General features: G+C 33.2%; 1 protein-coding gene across 3 annotated transcripts in view; it reads left to right on the top strand.

The window, feature by feature from the left end:
- The window catches only part of FAR1 (fatty acyl-CoA reductase 1), a 57,553-nt gene extending 43,312 nt beyond the window's left edge, over nt 1-14,241 (top strand). For 2 of the 3 annotated variants that reach the window (XM_090263812.1, XM_090263793.1), the window contains 4 exons: nt 243-414; nt 7,098-7,227; nt 12,297-12,424; nt 13,962-14,241. In XM_090263812.1, coding sequence (XP_090119938.1) covers nt 243-414; nt 7,098-7,227; nt 12,297-12,424; nt 13,962-14,124 — 593 coding nt within the window. In that variant the 3' untranslated portion in view covers nt 14,125-14,241. Of the gene's footprint in view, nt 1-242; nt 415-719; nt 892-7,097; nt 7,228-12,296; nt 12,425-13,961 lie in introns of all 3 variants that reach the window. The other variant, XM_090263803.1, reaches the window with a different exon arrangement.
- The last annotated feature ends 4,269 nt before the right edge of the window (nt 14,242-18,510 follow it).

Raw genomic sequence — 18,510 nt, 5'->3', positions numbered from 1 at the left:
AATTTTCACAAAAATTTATTCATCTAAATAAAATTCATAAATAGTGGCAGTTCTAAAACCACTTGAGTTCAGCAGTCTAATACCCATATTCTCTTAGATACTATAGAGAGTAGAAAAGTTTTTTTAAATGAGCAAACTGACATCTTTGGTAAAATATTTTGCTTTGTAAAAACATGATTTTTTTTTTCAAAACTTTATTACATGGTTATTATCAAAGCTGTTGCACAACTTTTCTTCCTCAGAATACCATGTAATTTCCACTTTCAAGAGGAACCCTCTCGAACAGGCCTTCAGACGGCCCAATGTAAATCTAACCTCCAATCACCTTTTATATCAGTACTGGATTGCTGTGAGCCATAAGGCCCCAGCATTCCTGTATGATATCTACCTCAGGATGACTGGAAGAAGCCCAAGGTAATGGTGACTAGCTCTGTCTTATCTGTTCCTCTGACTGTTCAACAACCCATGCTTACACTAAAATGCATATTAACTCTGTATTTGTTTATGCTTATGATAAGGCTTAATGGCCTTTTATGAATGAGAAGACTCTTGAATTTAAGACTTTGTCAGAAAAGCAAAGGTAGTGTTGTAATTCACTCTAATTCTAAAATTTGGATGATAAATTATTGTCATGTGCTGAATTCTAGGTCTAACTTTAGGTATTTTTTTCTGAATAACAAATAACATTCAAAATGCTTTGATGCTTATTTTTCCTACAGGATATTATCTAACTCATTCCTTCAAGATGAATCCTTTAAATCAAGTATTCAGGCGCCCCCAAATTAAGTTTTATTCCAACAACTTATTGCTTCATTATTGGAAGGGTGTCAGACATACAGTACCTGCATTATTGCTCGATCTTGCACTCAGGTTGACAGGTCAGGAACCGTGGTAAGAAGAATAGAAATAAATACACTATGTATTGGTAAGGTGGTGGAAGCTTGCTGGAGAGACAAAAAGTCGCTAGCATGAGCTTTACCTTTAGAATTACTAACCTGATTAATCACAATCAGGATGCTAGGACATTTCTTAGAAATTGGGGATATTTGAGGAGACTAACTGGATCTCAGCTTACTGATCCTCCAAAATCCCATAATATAGGAAATGTCCAACATCAAGATTGTCATTGTTATTATAAGCTGAAATTGAGCCCTTCTCCTCTTTCCTTTAAAAACGTAGGGGTAGTTTTATAGGGGATTATGGGTAAAATGTTTTGCTTTAAGTAGACTGCAGTTTTATATGAAAAACATAGGATGCTTCTAGAAAATTAATTGCTTGAACTATCTCAGCTGCCCATTCAGCTTATAATATGTTACAATTTTTGACTAATTTCCAAGTTGGGAATATCATTTTTTTTTTTAAGTTGACGATTGAAAAACTTTCTATTTTCTTATAGTTGTTATAGCCTTTCTTTTTGCTTTCTTTTATTTTTTATTGAAACCCCACAATTTTTTTAAAAGTCCTCCTGTTTTTACCACAATTATAATGAAATGTACCATTAAATATTTATTTTTTAACTACATTGGCATTATAGTGGAGTCTTTGATTGGAGAGTTCAGGATTTGAATATTTATGTATAATAAAGAAGATGCTGATTCCAGAATTTCATTAACTGCTCAAAAAATAAAAGTGAGATATCTACCAGTTACAGTGTATCAGGACCTGAGTTACTTGTAGGGATTTTCTATGGATTCAGTTATCCATTATGTTTCTTAACTCTGTATGTTTAATATAGAATTATTGAGGGGTGTTGAACAACTTTAGGTAAACACATGCTTAATGGAAAAGAAAGATCCGCAATATATCCAAGTTAACTAGAATTATCTGAAAAGTACAGTATTTGTTACTAGCAGTGTTCTTTGTGGCAGAAAAGCAGATGTAAATTTATAAGTGATGGCAGTGCATGCTTTCTTGATATTAATGAAATTGTTGCAATTTAGAACAGAAAAGTTAAAACTAGGTCAAAAAAGTAAAACAGGTTAAATGTATCACAATGCCTTACAGAAAAAAAAGGGGGGGGGAGGCTTAGTAAACTTGAAAAATGGGTAACAAAGTTTATTAAATAATTTATATAAGATGTTGCCTCATAGCAAATCATCTCAAATTTAGTGGCTTAAAACAGCAGCAGTGATTTTATTTTAATTTATTATTTCCTCTCAATGTTCATTGGTACCTAAGTAGCCTTCTTAACCTAATTCCTGCCCATAAAAGGCTGGGAGTCTAGTCTCTAGGGCACAGGGATCAGCTTCTGTAAAGGGCTGTCTGGTTACTGTTGCAACTACTTAACTCTCCTCTTAATTGTAGCCTCCATTTTGCAATTACTCAGCGTGATATCCCTAGACGATATGTACTTGAATAAGCATGGCTGTCTTCCAATAGAACTTTATTTACACAAACAGGTAGATTTGGCTCTAAGGCTCTGGTTTGCTAATTCTTGATCCAGAGGCCTCTTCTCATTTTGTACTCTCTCTGTCTCTTTTAAGTGTAAACTGATATGATCCCCTTTAAAACTGTGGGTTTCCCAGTATTTATTTTAAAACAGTTTCCATTAGACCAAAGCTATACCCGTAGATATCTTTGAGACATATCCTTCTCTGTCTTGCGTTCTTTATGAGGTTACTATGGGACAACACCCTTAGATCTTAGATTCTTGTCTCTTAGATTCTTAAACTAGCCTCTTAGATCCTTCCTCTTTAACGGTAGGGTTTCTATGAGACATTCCTTTAGGATCTGGAATATGCCTTTTCTTTGAAAGGTTTTATGAGATTCTTTTTGAAAGAATTAAAAATGTCTGGTGGCTTTGGCTAGAAATAAACGATAAAGATTTATTCAAGGGTCTTAGGGTTTGCAAACTAGAAATACTAGGCAATACTAAAAATACTCTGAGGAAGAAAGAAAAGGTAAGAGACTTTATAATAATAGGTACATTCTTGATAAGAATCAGTCCTGCATTCTTAGCATTGAATTGGTCCAGGGCAGTTATTTGTCAGATGTCAGTTGGTCTAGAATCTGGAAGATGGGTGTCAGGAGGTCTGGTCACATCTGGTTATATGGATAATGGAGGTCAGGTGGATGTCATGTGGTCTGGATAGGTGAGTCCTTCAGGGGCTAATCAGAGGGTTGTCTGGAGGTCTGGTGTATATTCAGGTATTGACACACAACAAATTAATGTATATTCAGTCATTGACACAGGACTGAAAAGTTCAAAGTTTAAATTCCCAGACTAGTTAAAGCCAAGAACAGTATTGTTTCCTCATGCATCAACCTAGTTCATTTTAGTAATTTAGCAGCTTGACTATAGTGACTCCATTTTATTTCTTCACTCTGTTTTCCTCAGGTACTATCTTGGGTCTTTTTGAGGTCTTAACCGAATATCTTACATCTGCATTCTGGATTTGACCTATGCACAGAAGCCATTTTTTAAATGAATTCCCAGCTGGCGTTTTACATTGCCTCTAAATTCCACTCAAACAGATAGTTCAGTTTTTAAAGATCATCTTTGTCCTCTTTGAGGAAGTCTTGGCTAGATCATTGGGTTAGTGCAATTTCTATTTTTCATGTTACCACAGGTGATGGTTTTGTTCTTCCAACTCCCAACAATATTTTTGTCACTTTCCTTTAAGGCCTCACCAGCAGGTTCATTAAAGCCCTTTAAGACTTCCACTAAAATTCTTTTCTTGGTCCTTCCAGGTTTCACCAGTGGTCTCCTCAAGAGCCTTTTAGATTCTGTCTATCACTTGATTCTAAAGTCAATACTACATGTTTTAGATTTTTATTATAGCAGCTACACATACCCAGTTCTAAGATTGTTCCTTTTATCTGTGCTGCATGGCAAATCGCCTCAAACTTGGTATCTTAAAACAACAACCATTTTATTTATCTCTTATGATTTCTGTGGGTCAGGAATTCTAGAAGGATTTGGCTGTGCAGTTCTGTCCCAGAGTCTTTCAAGTATTTATAGTCAGATAGGAACTGGAGAAGGTACACTGGAGGGAGTGGAGGAGGAGAGGAAGGGAGCAGCTGGGATGGCCCAGTATCTTTTCTCTTCATGTACTCTCAGAGCCTCTCTGTGTGGCCTCTCCACATGGACTAGTTTGGGCTTCTTCACAGCATCACAGCCTCTAGGGGAGTTGGACAGCAATACGTGGCAACGGAAGGCTTCAAGGGTGAGTATTCCAGCAAGCCAGGCAGAAAGTTCTTTCACCTTCTTACCTACCCTTGGAAATCATGCTGTGGCATTTCCACCTCATGCTATTGGGTATAATTTACCTTCATTTCTTGATGGGAAGATAGTCAAGGTGATATTATAGGTGAGCATGTAGGATGGGAGATAATATTGCAGCTACCTTTGGAAATTAAACTATGCTTGAAATAGGAAACATCAAATAAAGAATCCTCTTATCTGAGGTTTGCCCTGTGTGAGGCTTTCCAATCAGGAATTATCCTTGACCTCTGGGAGCTTATAGTTTAAAACCAAAAAGAGACATGAAGGTTTCTTATTTAGGCAGTTTTATACATGTTAAATACAAAGTCGTATAATATATATTATCTAATTTGTTCAGATACTGAGCAAGATACTGGGCTTTATACCTTATATTGGGGCCTTAGTATAATGCCTACTTCTATATTAAACTAATGTCAGTGAGTGTCCATTTTACTCATTTGCATTATTCTGAGTGTCAGCTAGATAAAAATCTGACTTGCTTTATATCTTGACATAATAAATTTGTAAGTACAACTTAGATATGCATTATATGAATTCCTGGTTAATACTCTTAGAGGACTAGGATATGATACTACTTGTAGAAGCAGTTAACTTATTCACTCCAGCTCTTGAAATATGGTAGATATTTCATCACTGTTAAAAATGACATTTAAAAAAATTGTTCCATGGTCTTTTTTTCTTTTTGTTTTGGGTATTTAGCTTAACTCTTTCTAGTTTAAATTCTATGGCCCTAATATTTTTACTTTTTAAAGATTTTATTTATTTTTAGAGAGAGGGGAAGGGAGGGAGAAAGAGAGGGAAAGAAACATCGATGTGAAAGCGATACATCGATCAGTTGCCTCTTGCACACCCCCAACTGGGAACCTGACCCACAACCCAGGTATGTGCCCTGACTGGGAATCAAACCGCAGCTTTTCGGCTCGCAGGCCAGCACTCCATCCACTGAGCCACATCAGCCAGGGTGGCTCTAATATTTTTTAATCTGTGTAGTTCTCAACAGAGGACAGTTTTGCAGCCCTCAGGGGACATTTGACAATATTTAGAGATATTTTTAGTTAGCACAACTTGGGGATGTGCTACTGGCATCAAGCTGGTAAGACCAAGGATGATGCCAAGTATCTTAGAATGCATATAGACTAAATGTCTATGTTACTGAGGCTGAGAAACCTTGGAGTAGATGGCCATTAAGATCTTGCCCTACTCTAAAGGATTGTGATTGATTATTTTTGTGGGTCACCTTAATAAAAGAATAAATAAATAGTTAGAATATTCAAATATATAGCAATAACATCTTAGGCATTTGCTCTTAGGCTGTGTTTAACCAAAGAGTGATGATGCACAGTTTTGTTTCCCATTATCTCCCATAGGTTTGATAGTCTGTGAACTTTACACATATATGGCCTTTCAAATTTCCTTTTCCCAGTCCAATTTTTTATTGTAATTATTTTTGAATGACTGAAACAGTGATTGGTTTTAGGGTAATTCTGTCACGTGAGTGAATCTGAAGACTAGGTGAGAATTACCAGTGAAAAAGGAATTGGAAAGAAAAACTTAAATAAGATATATGTTGGAAAGCCATGTTAACCAAATATGTGTATATGTGTGATTCACTTCTATACTGGCTGTGACAGTTGACACTGATTTAATTACAAACTTTTTGTATTTTTTGTTGTTTTAGAAAAAATTGTTTGATCTCTTTTCTAAAAGTAGCATGTCTTATACTTTTCTACCAGTGCTTTCTTTCTATATGAACTATTTTTGTTTAAATATAGTCTTTTGAGGCCCAATAATTTTTTTGTATTTAATGGAGGTTTTATTTTCTACTGGCTGTTTTGCATGAACTACAGTTTTTCTTTACATAGTCTATGTTACCTCAGTTTTCTCAATATTCTGGATTCAGGGTATCTTTCTAAATGTATTGAATGTGTCATCAGAATTGCTCAGCTAACTGTGGTACTGTTTTGATCCCTCCCCCGCCCCCCCTTATTTCTGATGAATTTTTCCCCATTTCTAAAGTTCTTGATTTTGGGACTCTCTAAATTACATATAATACTAATCCATATTGTGGGACCATAAATTAAGGGTTTTTTGGGGGGTACTTCTTCACAAATTATTTTTCTGTTTATCAGAAGTTAGGAATTTTTGGTGTGTGTTTTGTTCTCAAAAAATTCTTTCTCCCCTTTCCCTACATACCATAGGTAATTATTCTATAGATGTTACCGCTCAAGTTAGTGTTATGATATCAATGACTTACAGTGAGCCATGATACATAAAATGATAGATTTAAATATTAAGGCCCTTTGCCCTTTCAAAAAGAAGCAAAACAGTATCGAACACCCTTATTTCTATAAGGATGGATATTGGGGATTTAGGAAAATGAGTAAATATCTATTTTAGTAAGTTTTCAGCATGAGTCATTGATTTCATGACACAGAGGATCAAGAATGGTATTTGTCAGTGTTAAAGACAAACTTACTTTATATATATATGGGGGGGAGAGAATGAATATTTCTGTATAATGTAATACAGCATGTATAAATTCACAGGAAATCTTATTATAATGTGGTTTAAGAAAATTTGATATAAAGCATTGTATTTCCTTTGAAAATTAATTTTATGTATCAAAAGACCTTTATTTAGATGGTATTAAATTCATTTACTGCTGCTTAAAAACTTTTATATTTTGGATTCATGAAATATTCTTCCAAATGCAGAAATATTCTTATTACCTGCTAGTTTGGTACATTCGTTGAATTATGTATTATGATTTTACTGTTAATGTCCCAGTTTAGAAACTGGTGCCGTGGGAGGTGATGAGTTTTCTTTTTCTAATCTATGCAAAATATGAATCTGTCATTTTCTTATAATACAGGATGATGAAAACAATAACTCGTCTTCACAAAGCTATGGTGTTTCTTGAATATTTCACAAGTAATTCTTGGGTTTGGAATACTGACAATGTCATTATGTTAATGAATCAACTAAACCCTGAAGATAAAAAGGCAAGTATTTTCTGCTTTATATTAGAAAATAAGTAACTTACTAATTAGACAACCATCAGCAACCTGAGAAGTAATTGCATGTATTTCACAACCACTATGCAACAAGAAAGTCATTGCTCTATTTATAGTCTTCCATTAAAAGCTTCAATCATAATTATTAGTGATGAAATAAAATTGTTTTACCTTAGAATTTAAGAGGTAAGTGTTTAGCTGTGGCAGAGATGTTTTTATTCTTTTATGTTTTTTAAGGATTTTATTTATTTACTTTTTAGAGAAAGGGGAAGGGAGAGGGAAATAGGAAGAGAAACATCAATGTTCAGGAGTACATTGATTGGTTGCCCTGACTGGGAATTGAACCAGTGACCTTTTGGTTTGCAGGCCATTGCTCAGTCCACTGAGCCACACGAACCAGGGTTGAGATGTTTTCAAAGTGTGATTGAAATACTCATTCTTTTTTATTTTAATGTCAGGTTGAAAGATAATTTTAGCTTCTTTATGTGTTTCCCCCCAAATGCTTTGTTTTCTTTGAGTTGAAAAAAACCTTTTCTCAGAAATTGTTTTTTATATATTCCTTTACTTTTTATCATTCCACATTTCTCCTTCTGTTAATTTGAAACTTGAACTTTTTGTATGTATTCTTTTTGAGGCTACCTTAGATATTTTAATGTGCATACCAAACAAAATCTAAATTAAGCAATTTCTGTAACCTCTTCTTCAGTGATATTCAGGACCTTAGAATGTTTTAGCTGTGACTACAAGCTCCATCAGGTTATATGGTTATACATTAGTTTTCTCTTTAAACCCCCTATGTAGAAATGATTAGTTTTGTTCAGTTTTATTTAGATTTAAGTATATGTTTACCAATCTTTGCTATCAAATATTCTGTTTCGGATCATTTTTTTCTTTCTGCCTTAATAATATACCCAGAGTACAAGAATATGATTTAGCAGGGTGTCTGTTAATAGTGGACTCCAGGTTTTTGATTGTATGACATCTTGTTTTTGTAGCATGATTTAGCACATTAAAGGTACTTTTCATATTTTCTCTTATGTTGTCGCTGTTGAAAAGTCAGTCTAAATTGCTGCTGCCTTTCAGGGGATCTGTTTTACCTGGCTCTTTTTCAAGAGTTTTTTTCTGTGCTTAATGTTCTGCAGTTTTACTATAAATGTGGGTGTAATTTTTAAAAATTTATCTTGTTTTGGTTGATGTTCCTGGATCTGAAGTTTGATGTTTTTTTTAGCAATTCAGGAAAATACATAACCATTGTTCTTCAAATACTGCCTCTTCATTATTCTTTACCTTGTGAAATTTTAGTGTAAGATAATTCCTGGGGGTCTTTTAACTTTTAATTTCATATTTCGTATCTTTTTGTTTCTGGCCAGAAATCTAATAGATTATCTATTGAAGCAGTCTTCTCAGCGGTGTCTAAACCACCCAATTGAATTTTTAGTTTCAGTTATTATATTTTTATTTTTAGAAGTTCAATTTATTTTTTAAATCTTAGAGATATTTTTAAAACAATCTTTAGAATTATTTCCTTGAAACATCTTAAACATTTTTTTAAATGGGATTTCAGATCATTCAGACTTCTACAGGCTGTGTAGTATCTGATTTGCTATCTGTTTAAACTGGGTCTTACTCATGGGACCTTGTTTCTTTGTTTTTTATTGGTGTTTGACTGTAAATTCATATTCCTTAAGTATTTCTTAAAGCCTACATTGAAATTGCTGTTTTCCAATAAGAATTTACCTTTGCTTCCACCAATAGACTAGTGACTGTTAGCATTAACTAGCTAGGTGGCATTAACCAGCCAAGACCATTTTAAAATATCTATTAGATTTTTAGCATAACTCAGGTAAATACAAGCCTTAAATGGACTCTAGGGCTGGTTTTGATTACAGTTTCTCAAACGAGATTTTATTTTTATCTTTCCAATACCAGCTTCCTTTCTCTTTCCACTTAAAATTAAAAAAAAAAAAAGTCATATTTAACCCAGTATATCCAAAACAGTATATAATTTGAACAAAAAAATGTAAAAGTTACTTAAAATTTTAAAAATAATTTAAAGGATATTTTACTTTGTATTTTTCATGCTGAACCTTTGAAAGCCAGTGTGCATTTTACACTTCACAGCAATATCAGTTCGGGCTAGCTATATTCCAAGTGTCCATGAGGCGGCGTGGCTTCTTGGGGCAAACATATTGGATAGTGCAGAATTTAGTCCATTCTACCAGTTCTGTGTAACAGAAATTCTCAAGTGTAGTGTTCCTCTGCCTACTTCTCTGTGTGGTCGGTTTACTTCTTTTTCACCTTTGCTTGGAGGATATAACTTTTTGGATTCTTACCTTTTTGCAGGAATATTCAGTATGACTCCTTAATTTATGGGGCCATATTCTTTATAGCCAGTCTTCTTCCCTGCCTGCAGCCTTCAAAGCAGAAGGTCTAAGTTACCAGGGTCCTGCAGCTCATCTCAGGTTGAAAGATTTATGGTGTCTGCTGATTCCATACTTTGCTCCACCACCCCTTTGCCCTCCCATCCTACATTTTAATGCACAATGTACACTGCTCAAAGGAGTTATTAGAAAATTAACACCCAGGTGAAGAAATAGAAATTAGCTGTAGAAAAGATAACCCTATCACCCCTCCAATTGCTGCCTCCTCTCTTTTAATCTGTTTTGAATTCTAATGCTGTTAGTTTAACCCATTTTTTACTTTACACAAATGATATCATACAGTATTTTTTTATTCTTTTGTTGATAGACATTTGAGTTATTTTCAATTTTTGGTTATTGGGAGTTATTCTTCTATGAACCATGTGCACACATTTGTGTAGGATATATATCTAGAAATGGAATAGCTGAACCAAAGGGTATTTGTATGTTCAGTTTAGAAGATAATGTCAAACAGTTTTCAAAAGTGGTTGTGTCAGTTTACCTTCCAAGTGGCAGTATGTGAGAGTTCCTGTTACTCTGTATCCTCCCCAACATTTGGCACTTTAATTTTTAATTTTAGCCATTGGTAGTGTGTCATGGTATCTCAATGCATTTACTATTATATAAAAAACTCCTATAGAAAAGGCCAAAATGTTAATAATCCTGTTTAAAATGGGCTAAAGAGATGAACGGTTTACAGAAAAATAATTCTTACATGATTCTTAACCATGTGAAAAGATATCAACCTCACTCATAAAAATGGAACTACCAATTAAAACTAGAGAAATATTTACTCCTTAGCAGATTTGCAAAAAATGCAAACTGTCAACATACTCTGGTGTGGCCTTGGGCAAATGGGCATTTTCATACAATGCTGTTAGAAATATATATCTTTCCCCGTCCTGTATTCTTATCTTTTAATTATTCCTCTTAGAAATAGCATATGGATTTTTTTCAGTCTGACAATTTTTTACCTTAATTGGAGGATTTAATCCATAACATACAGTAAATCCTGATAATTTTGGTTTTTAAATCTGATTCAATCCATGCTATTTGTCCCTCCTGTTTTAAGTTCTCTTTTGTTATTTTTAGTTTCATATTTTCCCATCTCTATTAGTTACAGAGGAATACATTCCTTTTCTGTTGTTTTAGTAGGTTACTCTAGAGGTTACAGCATCTTTCCGTAATTTATCAACATTGAATATATTGATAATTCCACCTTTTCTTGGAAAGTACATGACTAATACCTATCTGCTATTGTTTTTACATATTTAATTCTATATGTGTTCTATGCCTCATAACTATTACTCTTACTGCAGTCTATGCAGTAAGTATTCATATAGATTTACCCACATAATTGTCCTTTTAATTTTTCTTTCTCCATCTCAGACTTCAAACTGGAATCATTTTCATTATGCCTAAAGAATGCCCTTTAGTGTAATTTATCTAGTGCAGCCTTTCCACTGATGTCAGATTGTCTCCGTTTGCATTCTTCTGGAGACATCATTATATTTCAAAGATATTTGTGCTGATGTAGAATTCTTTGTCGGCAGTTTTCTTGGAGTACTTGGAAGACATCTTCTCGTAGTCTTTGGCTTCCTATTGCTTCTTTGGAGAAGTCAGCTGTCAGTTGTTTCTTTGGAAGTAATCTATATGGTGTTTATCTGATGACTTAAAATTTTTTCCCTTTGACTTTCAACAGTTTTACTCTGATATGCCTAGATGTGTGTGTGTGCGCATATAGTATATGTGAGTTTGAATTTGTACCTTGGTGTCTCATTATTTTTGTAAATTTTCCAGCTAGTCTTCTCAGATATTGCTTCTGTTCCATTCCCATTCTTCTGTGGGACTCCAATTACACGATATATATCCTTATAACTTCTATCTTAAGTTTCCACTTTAAGGTGATATTACTTTAATGATTTCTTTATGATAACTTTTTTGGGATCTAGAATTTATTGTGTTTAAGTAAGTGATGGTATATAGTGAATAATCTGTTTATCCACATGTATGGAGGAGCACTGAATAGTGCATGGCCATCTTATTTTGTCACAAAACAGTATTTTTTAAGGCGTTTTTTTTTTTTTTAGATTTGTCTGCCCTTTCCATCAGATGTCCTAGTTACTGTTGTCTAAACATCTAAGCTAGCTTTCATAACATTCTTTCTCTTGATGTGAGTGCCATTCTCTAGAATAATTCATCTATAAGGTATGCAGGGTGTTCCAGAAGAGAGGAGATACTGTAGATACAAACTGGAAATAAATGCATTGATTTATATGTGTATAAAGTAGTCAGGAATACATAGATCTATTTGGGTAATGGGATTTTGTATTTTGTTTTTTTGTGTTTTTTTTTTTTTTTTTTTTGGATGGTGCAAGCTTTTTTCTCCCCATACTTCATATACTCTTTAAATGCTAACATGAGTTTTCAGATTATACTCTCAGATATTTCTGTTTTTAATGGAAGGTGTGGAGTAGAAATAACTTTTTTGTGAATAGTGGTAAGATTTTAAAAGTTAATACGGTAAATGTTTTTTTAATCATGTCCTTTGGAATTATCCTTTAGAAAGATATAAATGTTTGACTAGTTGTTAAAGAAATTAAGAAAGTAACCAATAATTTTTTTTTGTTCATTTAGACCTTTAATATTGATGTACGGCAGTTACATTGGGCCGAGTACATAGAGAACTACTGCATGGGAACTAAGAAATATGTTTTGAATGAAGAAATGTCTGGCCTCCCTGCAGCTAGAAAACATCTGAACAAGTAAGTTTTACGTGGTTTGATTTCCTCTTGTCTTCCTTATGAAATATTACAGTTTTTTTCGGTAAGCTGGTATAATGAATGAATGATATTGCTAATAATCTGTTGCTTTTAGGAAAAGTGCTTTCCTTTAGACTGGAACTTTGGTAGTATTGACTTAGCCTAATGTTGTTTAAACTTGATATCTTTGTTGACTTATACTCTTCCTTGGCACCATGTACAGGTATAATTCAGTTTTAAAAATCACTATTATCTTCCGTTATATTGCTACTAAGTAAAGACATTAGGAGAAAATAAAAATATATTTAAACTGGAGGTAGTTTATTAAAGTTCATTTTTACCCTATTCTGATATATCTTTGAAAGAGGAAAAGAGATTTAATAATATATCATTTAACATGGACTTTTTCTTTGTTTATAAAAGAGTTATAATTATTTCCCTTAGTATCTTGTAAAAGTAATAAATATGGATTGTTTAAAAATAGCACAGAAAATAGAAGAGGAACACTCACTGTTAACCCCTCATTTAGAAATGCAGTTAAAATTTTAATACTACTATATTTTATTTGTAGTTTAGTTAATATAATTTTTATAACAGTTGTCAAGACTTACACATTATTTTTCTCATGCTTCCAATTCTTATGAGGTTTAGTAGGGTAGTTAGTTGTATAGATGAAGAATTGAGCTTTAGGGAAGTTGTGTTTGCCTAGGTCATATTGTGTTAAGTGGCAAAATAAACCAGAACAGGGACCTTTGACATGTAATTCTAAGCTCTTTTTGTCTACACCAATTGTTCATATACTGTAGTCCTGTCTTACATTGACTGTTGAAGTTAATGACTGTATGTAACATTACTGCACATCTGAAGGTTTGCATCCTTTCTAACACCATTAAAAAACATATAAAGTGTTTTGATACATGAGTGAAGAAGGTACATGTTAGAGAACGGAAGTGTCCTATCTAGAGCTAGTGCCATGTTTCATTCATGAATATATTATTGTCCACTTGGTCTTTGATCATGTGACCATCAGCTATAATAAGAGTAAGTTCACTTGTTTGACAACTTGTAAGCCACTAAAGATGTCACAGAAATGTTTTATTTTGTCTGTAGGATGATGTATAATATGTAATGAACAAACCTTTTTAGATTAGGAAGGAAAAAGCTCCAAACATGTAAGGGACATGTCTTTTTACCTACAGTGTGCTTGCTGCCTAGTACAGTACTGGGCACATAAAAGGATGCTCAGTTCTTGCTGATGAATAAATTTGCATCCCAGATACATTATTATAAAAAAGCTTTGTGTTATTCATTGTTAATAGAGGTACTATATCGTTTAATGGACTGCAGTCCAGAGTATGCAGTTAGGTGTGACTTTTGCTAACTTTATAACTTAAAGACTTATAGTTTTTAAATAAATTTCAAATTAACGTGAATTTGAACTTTGATTATGTTAAAAATGGAGCATTAATTATGTGCCATTTAACAATATAAAATATTGTCTAGAAAATGCTGTCTAATACGTCTCTTGGTTTGCTTTCAGGTTGAGAAACATACGTTATGGTTTCAATACTGTCCTTGTGATCCTGATCTGGCGCATTTTTATTGCAAGATCACAAATGGCAAGAAATATCTGGTACTTTGTGGTTAGTCTGTGTTACAAGTTTCTGTCATACTTCCGAGCATCCAGCACTATGAGATACTGAAGAAAAGAATTTAGCTTTAGAACATCTATGCATATGTGGTGGTCTAAATGCACAAAATGTAAAATGTACTTAAGTCATCTCACCTTTTGTCAAGACATTAAACCATCTTAGATCAGACTGTGGAGTAAATTATGGTACATTTTATGTAACATTTTAATGTTTATGCTCATAAAAATCTAGTGAACACACTGTGGTATGCCAGCTCAAATCTGCAATAGCCACCAAAACCATGACTTAATATTTTGATCCCTTTGGAAAAGGGGTGGGGTGAAGGTATGAGTGGGGATATGGGAACACTGACCAGTATAACTGTGCAATTCTGGAACACGTTAATTAAAATATGCCTTAACATATAGTGAATTTCTAATTTTAATATTTAGTGTAATGGAAAGCATTTATTTGGACAGGAATACTAGCTAAGTTGGTAGTTCTTCGAGTCTTCAGTGTTTGATTTTTTTCATCAGTTGAAGTTTTGTTAAAATTATAGCCAAATTATTTTTACATCATCTGTAAGTTATTGAGTGGTCTCAGACATGAAAGACATGTTCTAGTATTTCTTTCTCTGATTAGAGGTCTGATGCATATCATTTTTTTCTATAAGCAATCAGTTGCTTTTATAATCAGAAGGCTATATATTATTCTAAATATCCTAGTGGATCTAAATGGGTTTGAAAATCCATAACAACATATGCTATGTGTTTTTTGAAGGAAATTAAAATGAATTAAATAAGATTATTAGCATCAAAAAATAAGAATACATTTTTCTTGTCCATGTTATAACCAAATAGAAATCAATTCTGTGGGAGATGTTCATGTTTTGGAGCTGGAGGATTTCTTGAGACTTTGTCAAATGGGGGGTTGGGGAGGGATTTACCATACTTGTACTCTCCTCCCTTATAAATTATATTAATTAATAAGACTAAAAAGGCTTATGCTATCTTTCCAATGAAAACAAACTGCATTATTTGCAGATAGACATAGCATTAAGAAAATGTTCTCACATGTGTGTAAACACATACTAACGTTTGACTGGAGAGCTGACTTCATTCAAGAAAAATAAAATGCATAAAATAATGTGTATAAAATTAAATAAAGGATTTTATTTACATACCACATAAAGTAGCAAAACTGTTGAATGAGTTTGAAGATAATCATTTATTTTTTCTGCATGTGGTTTTAGCTTTAAAAGAGATACATTATAGAAACAAGTAATAGGAAGAAAATTAATGTATATTTTAATGATACATTATAATTCCCTTTACACCTTAATAGTTAACTCTCCTTACTGTTTTAACATATAGTTGGTTTATCAGATTGATCAGCATAATATGTTTTAATTTAGCTGATCAAGTTCTATATTTAAATCATCAACAGTGTATTTTGAATATGTTTCATGAGGTCAGTTCACAATTCAAAAATTTATATAGAAATTTACATCTAATTTTCTTTGTCAATTTAAATGCAATGTAGAAGAAGTTAATTTTGTTATTGTGAGAAAACTAAGTGTAAAGGAAATCACCTTCTTCCATGCAGGTGTGTAGTCGTGAAAAGAGAAGATGCTTCCATGTTGAAGCCAGATTTTCTGTAATAAAACTTTTAAACATTATTTTAAAAGAATTATATATATGTAATTCTTTGGAATGACACTAAAGTCTCTGGTCTAGGACCATACCTTTTATAAGGTGTGAGAGACCATGACAGTGTTTAAGGATGGAATAAATGGCGATGCCTTTGATTTAAAGTGGCCCACATAATTAACTATAGATGCTCTGTACATTGAGTGCTTCATTTCCCCAAATATATTTCTGTAGTGTGTTGAAAACATACATTTGTATGATTTTTATACTCCTGTCAAATATACTGAGAATCGGATGAATTGTCTTTGTATTTTGAAAAAAATCAGGCACAGCTTTGGCAGGCATGTGAAACACATTTTGGGTGTTTGTCTTCTGAACTTTATCATGGTTCTTACACTCTAATGCTGTCTGGGAAGGTGCTGAGGCCACTGCATTAATTTTTTGTATTTGTTTAACAGAATTCTGTTGTCAAAAGAAAGCTAATGAATAAATTAACATGTCATTCCAGAACTTAAAGTTCAAAAATTAGTATAAAGCACACAAAGATTGTTAACCCCCACTATCTAGACTTCAAGCTTAACTTGAACTTAAAAAGATTTTGGGACTCATTTACATTTGTCATTTGCTAGAAATTGTTTTTAGTTCTGTTTGATTATATTTTCTACACAAACTCCATTTTTAACAGGATAGCCTATTAAGTTAAATAAATTCAATATTTCATTTAACTTACTTGATAAAACTGTATTGTAAAATATTTGTTTTTTCCCCCATTCACTTTGAGTCTTATAATTCTGTCACATGCATTTGTCAGTTGTGACGTCATTGTGGCTGTATTTAAATTTGACTTGGCAACATTAATATGTCCTAAAACTCAATACAAAGAAGCATGGCAGTGAATTCTTTGACTTAAAGATGGTATAAAATAAACATTTTTTGAATCGGTATAAGGTTGGAAGTAGGGAGGAAAAATATCTTATTTCTCCCCCACTTTTGTTTGTCTATAGGAACTGGTTCAGGGTTTTTTTGCTTTTTGTTTTAAATGTAAATTGGTTCTATAAGAAGTAAATAGAAGCATTATTGGGTGCCTTTGTTTGTAAACCAAAACGTAATAAATGAATCCCTATATTTCCATTATAGTACTTATTGTATTTTTACAATAATTATCTTGAAAATTACCAGTGAGATAACACGGTTAAGATTATAGGAAGCAGTCCTCACTTATACTTCTTACCTCTTTTCGGGTGTACTCATTACTTCTTGTATCCTGATATTATTTAATCTGAAGTTTCTTACACAGCATTTTAGGGGAAGCAGATAGTTAGGATGAATACTTTTGGTTAAAGTATTATTTTTATGTATTTGCTGAGGTGAGGATATTGCTAGGGTGTTATTAGGCTTCAGCTACTCTCCTCCACATTGACTATCATTTTAATTTTTAGATATACTTAATAGCAATTTATCTATTGAGTAGGTATAAGGATCATTTATTAGTAATAGAGATTGACCGTATAAAAGGAGAAAGCATCAGGCTGAGGTTCAGGTGAGTGTAAATGGTCAAGCTTGCTCTTCTCGGCTGACTCCAAGCCCTGACTCAAAACCATTAGCACTGACTTGCTCTATTTTGAGAAAAACTCTAACTTTTTGCATGGGAAACTAGAGGCAGGAATGTGTGTTGTATACATAATTTGAAATAGAAATTGGTTAATTAGATTGATAGTCTGATAAAAGAAATATGAAATATTTTCTTATTGAATTCGTATTTTTATCTTTAAGCATTTTCTAGTCTTAGAATGAATTTGTCTTTTTAAAAAATACATCTCTGCTACCCTTAAGATTCTTAAACATCATTTTTGTTGATTGAGCATAGTTGTACAAAATTGTTAACTAATTTCTTTGATTTTTTCTTAATTAAAGTAAAATTTGGGTAACATTAGTTAAGTTTGACGTGATCCTTTGCAAGTTGATGACTCAAATACATTTATTTAGATAAATATGAGTTTAGTATCTTTACTATAGGCTTGAACTCAAACGAATAAGGCTGTAAGTGTCTCCGTCCCTTCCTTTTTTTGGGTCACAGATCACAGACAATACCTATAATTTTATGTGACAGAAGAGAGGGGTGGAGATTCCCCTCTCCTCCCCTCCCTTCCTCTCCTCTCTTTCTTTACCATAGATCTGTGGAGAGCTTACCTTCAGTTTTTGTGAGCAAGGTATGATTAGAAAATGCTGGGTTTGAACTAAATAAAAATGCTAATATTTGATAGTCTTTGACCTATACAGATAATTCCATATGACTCAGCATGGTATTAGAGTTGCTTTTTTGTTTTGTATTTTTTATCCTCACCTGAGGATTTCTTTTTTTTTCATTGGTTTTAGAGAGGGGAAAGGGGGTTGGGGGAGAGAAAGTTAGATGGGAGAGAGAAACACCAATTGGTTGCCTTCTCCTACGCGCCCTAATGGGGGATCAAACCCACGACCTGCGTAATGTGCCCTGACTAGCAATTGAACCTAAAGCCTTTCTGTCTATAGGATGACATTCCAACCAACTGAGCCACACCAGCCAGGGCTAAAGCTGCTATTTTGGTTTTATTTTTTGAACAAACACATGAACCTAAACATACAAATGAATGTACTTTTATTTAAAATAGTTTCCTGGAAGATTGTGTATTTATTTCATCAGTATTTAGTTGTTTGACATTTAATACCTAATTTTCTCCTGTAACATCTTTCACAGATTTCTGTCACTTTTCCCCACTTGGTTGTGGATTTCTTAAGAGGAAAACCAGCCTTGTACCTCGTACATTGTAGA

The sequence above is a fragment of the Furipterus horrens genome, unplaced genomic scaffold, assembly GCF_987537825.1.
Source record: "Furipterus horrens unplaced genomic scaffold, mFurHor1.1.pri manual_scaffold_2, whole genome shotgun sequence".
In the NCBI taxonomy this organism is placed as follows: Eukaryota; Metazoa; Chordata; class Mammalia; order Chiroptera; family Furipteridae; genus Furipterus; species Furipterus horrens.
This window is presented reverse-complemented; position numbering and strand designations above follow the sequence as displayed.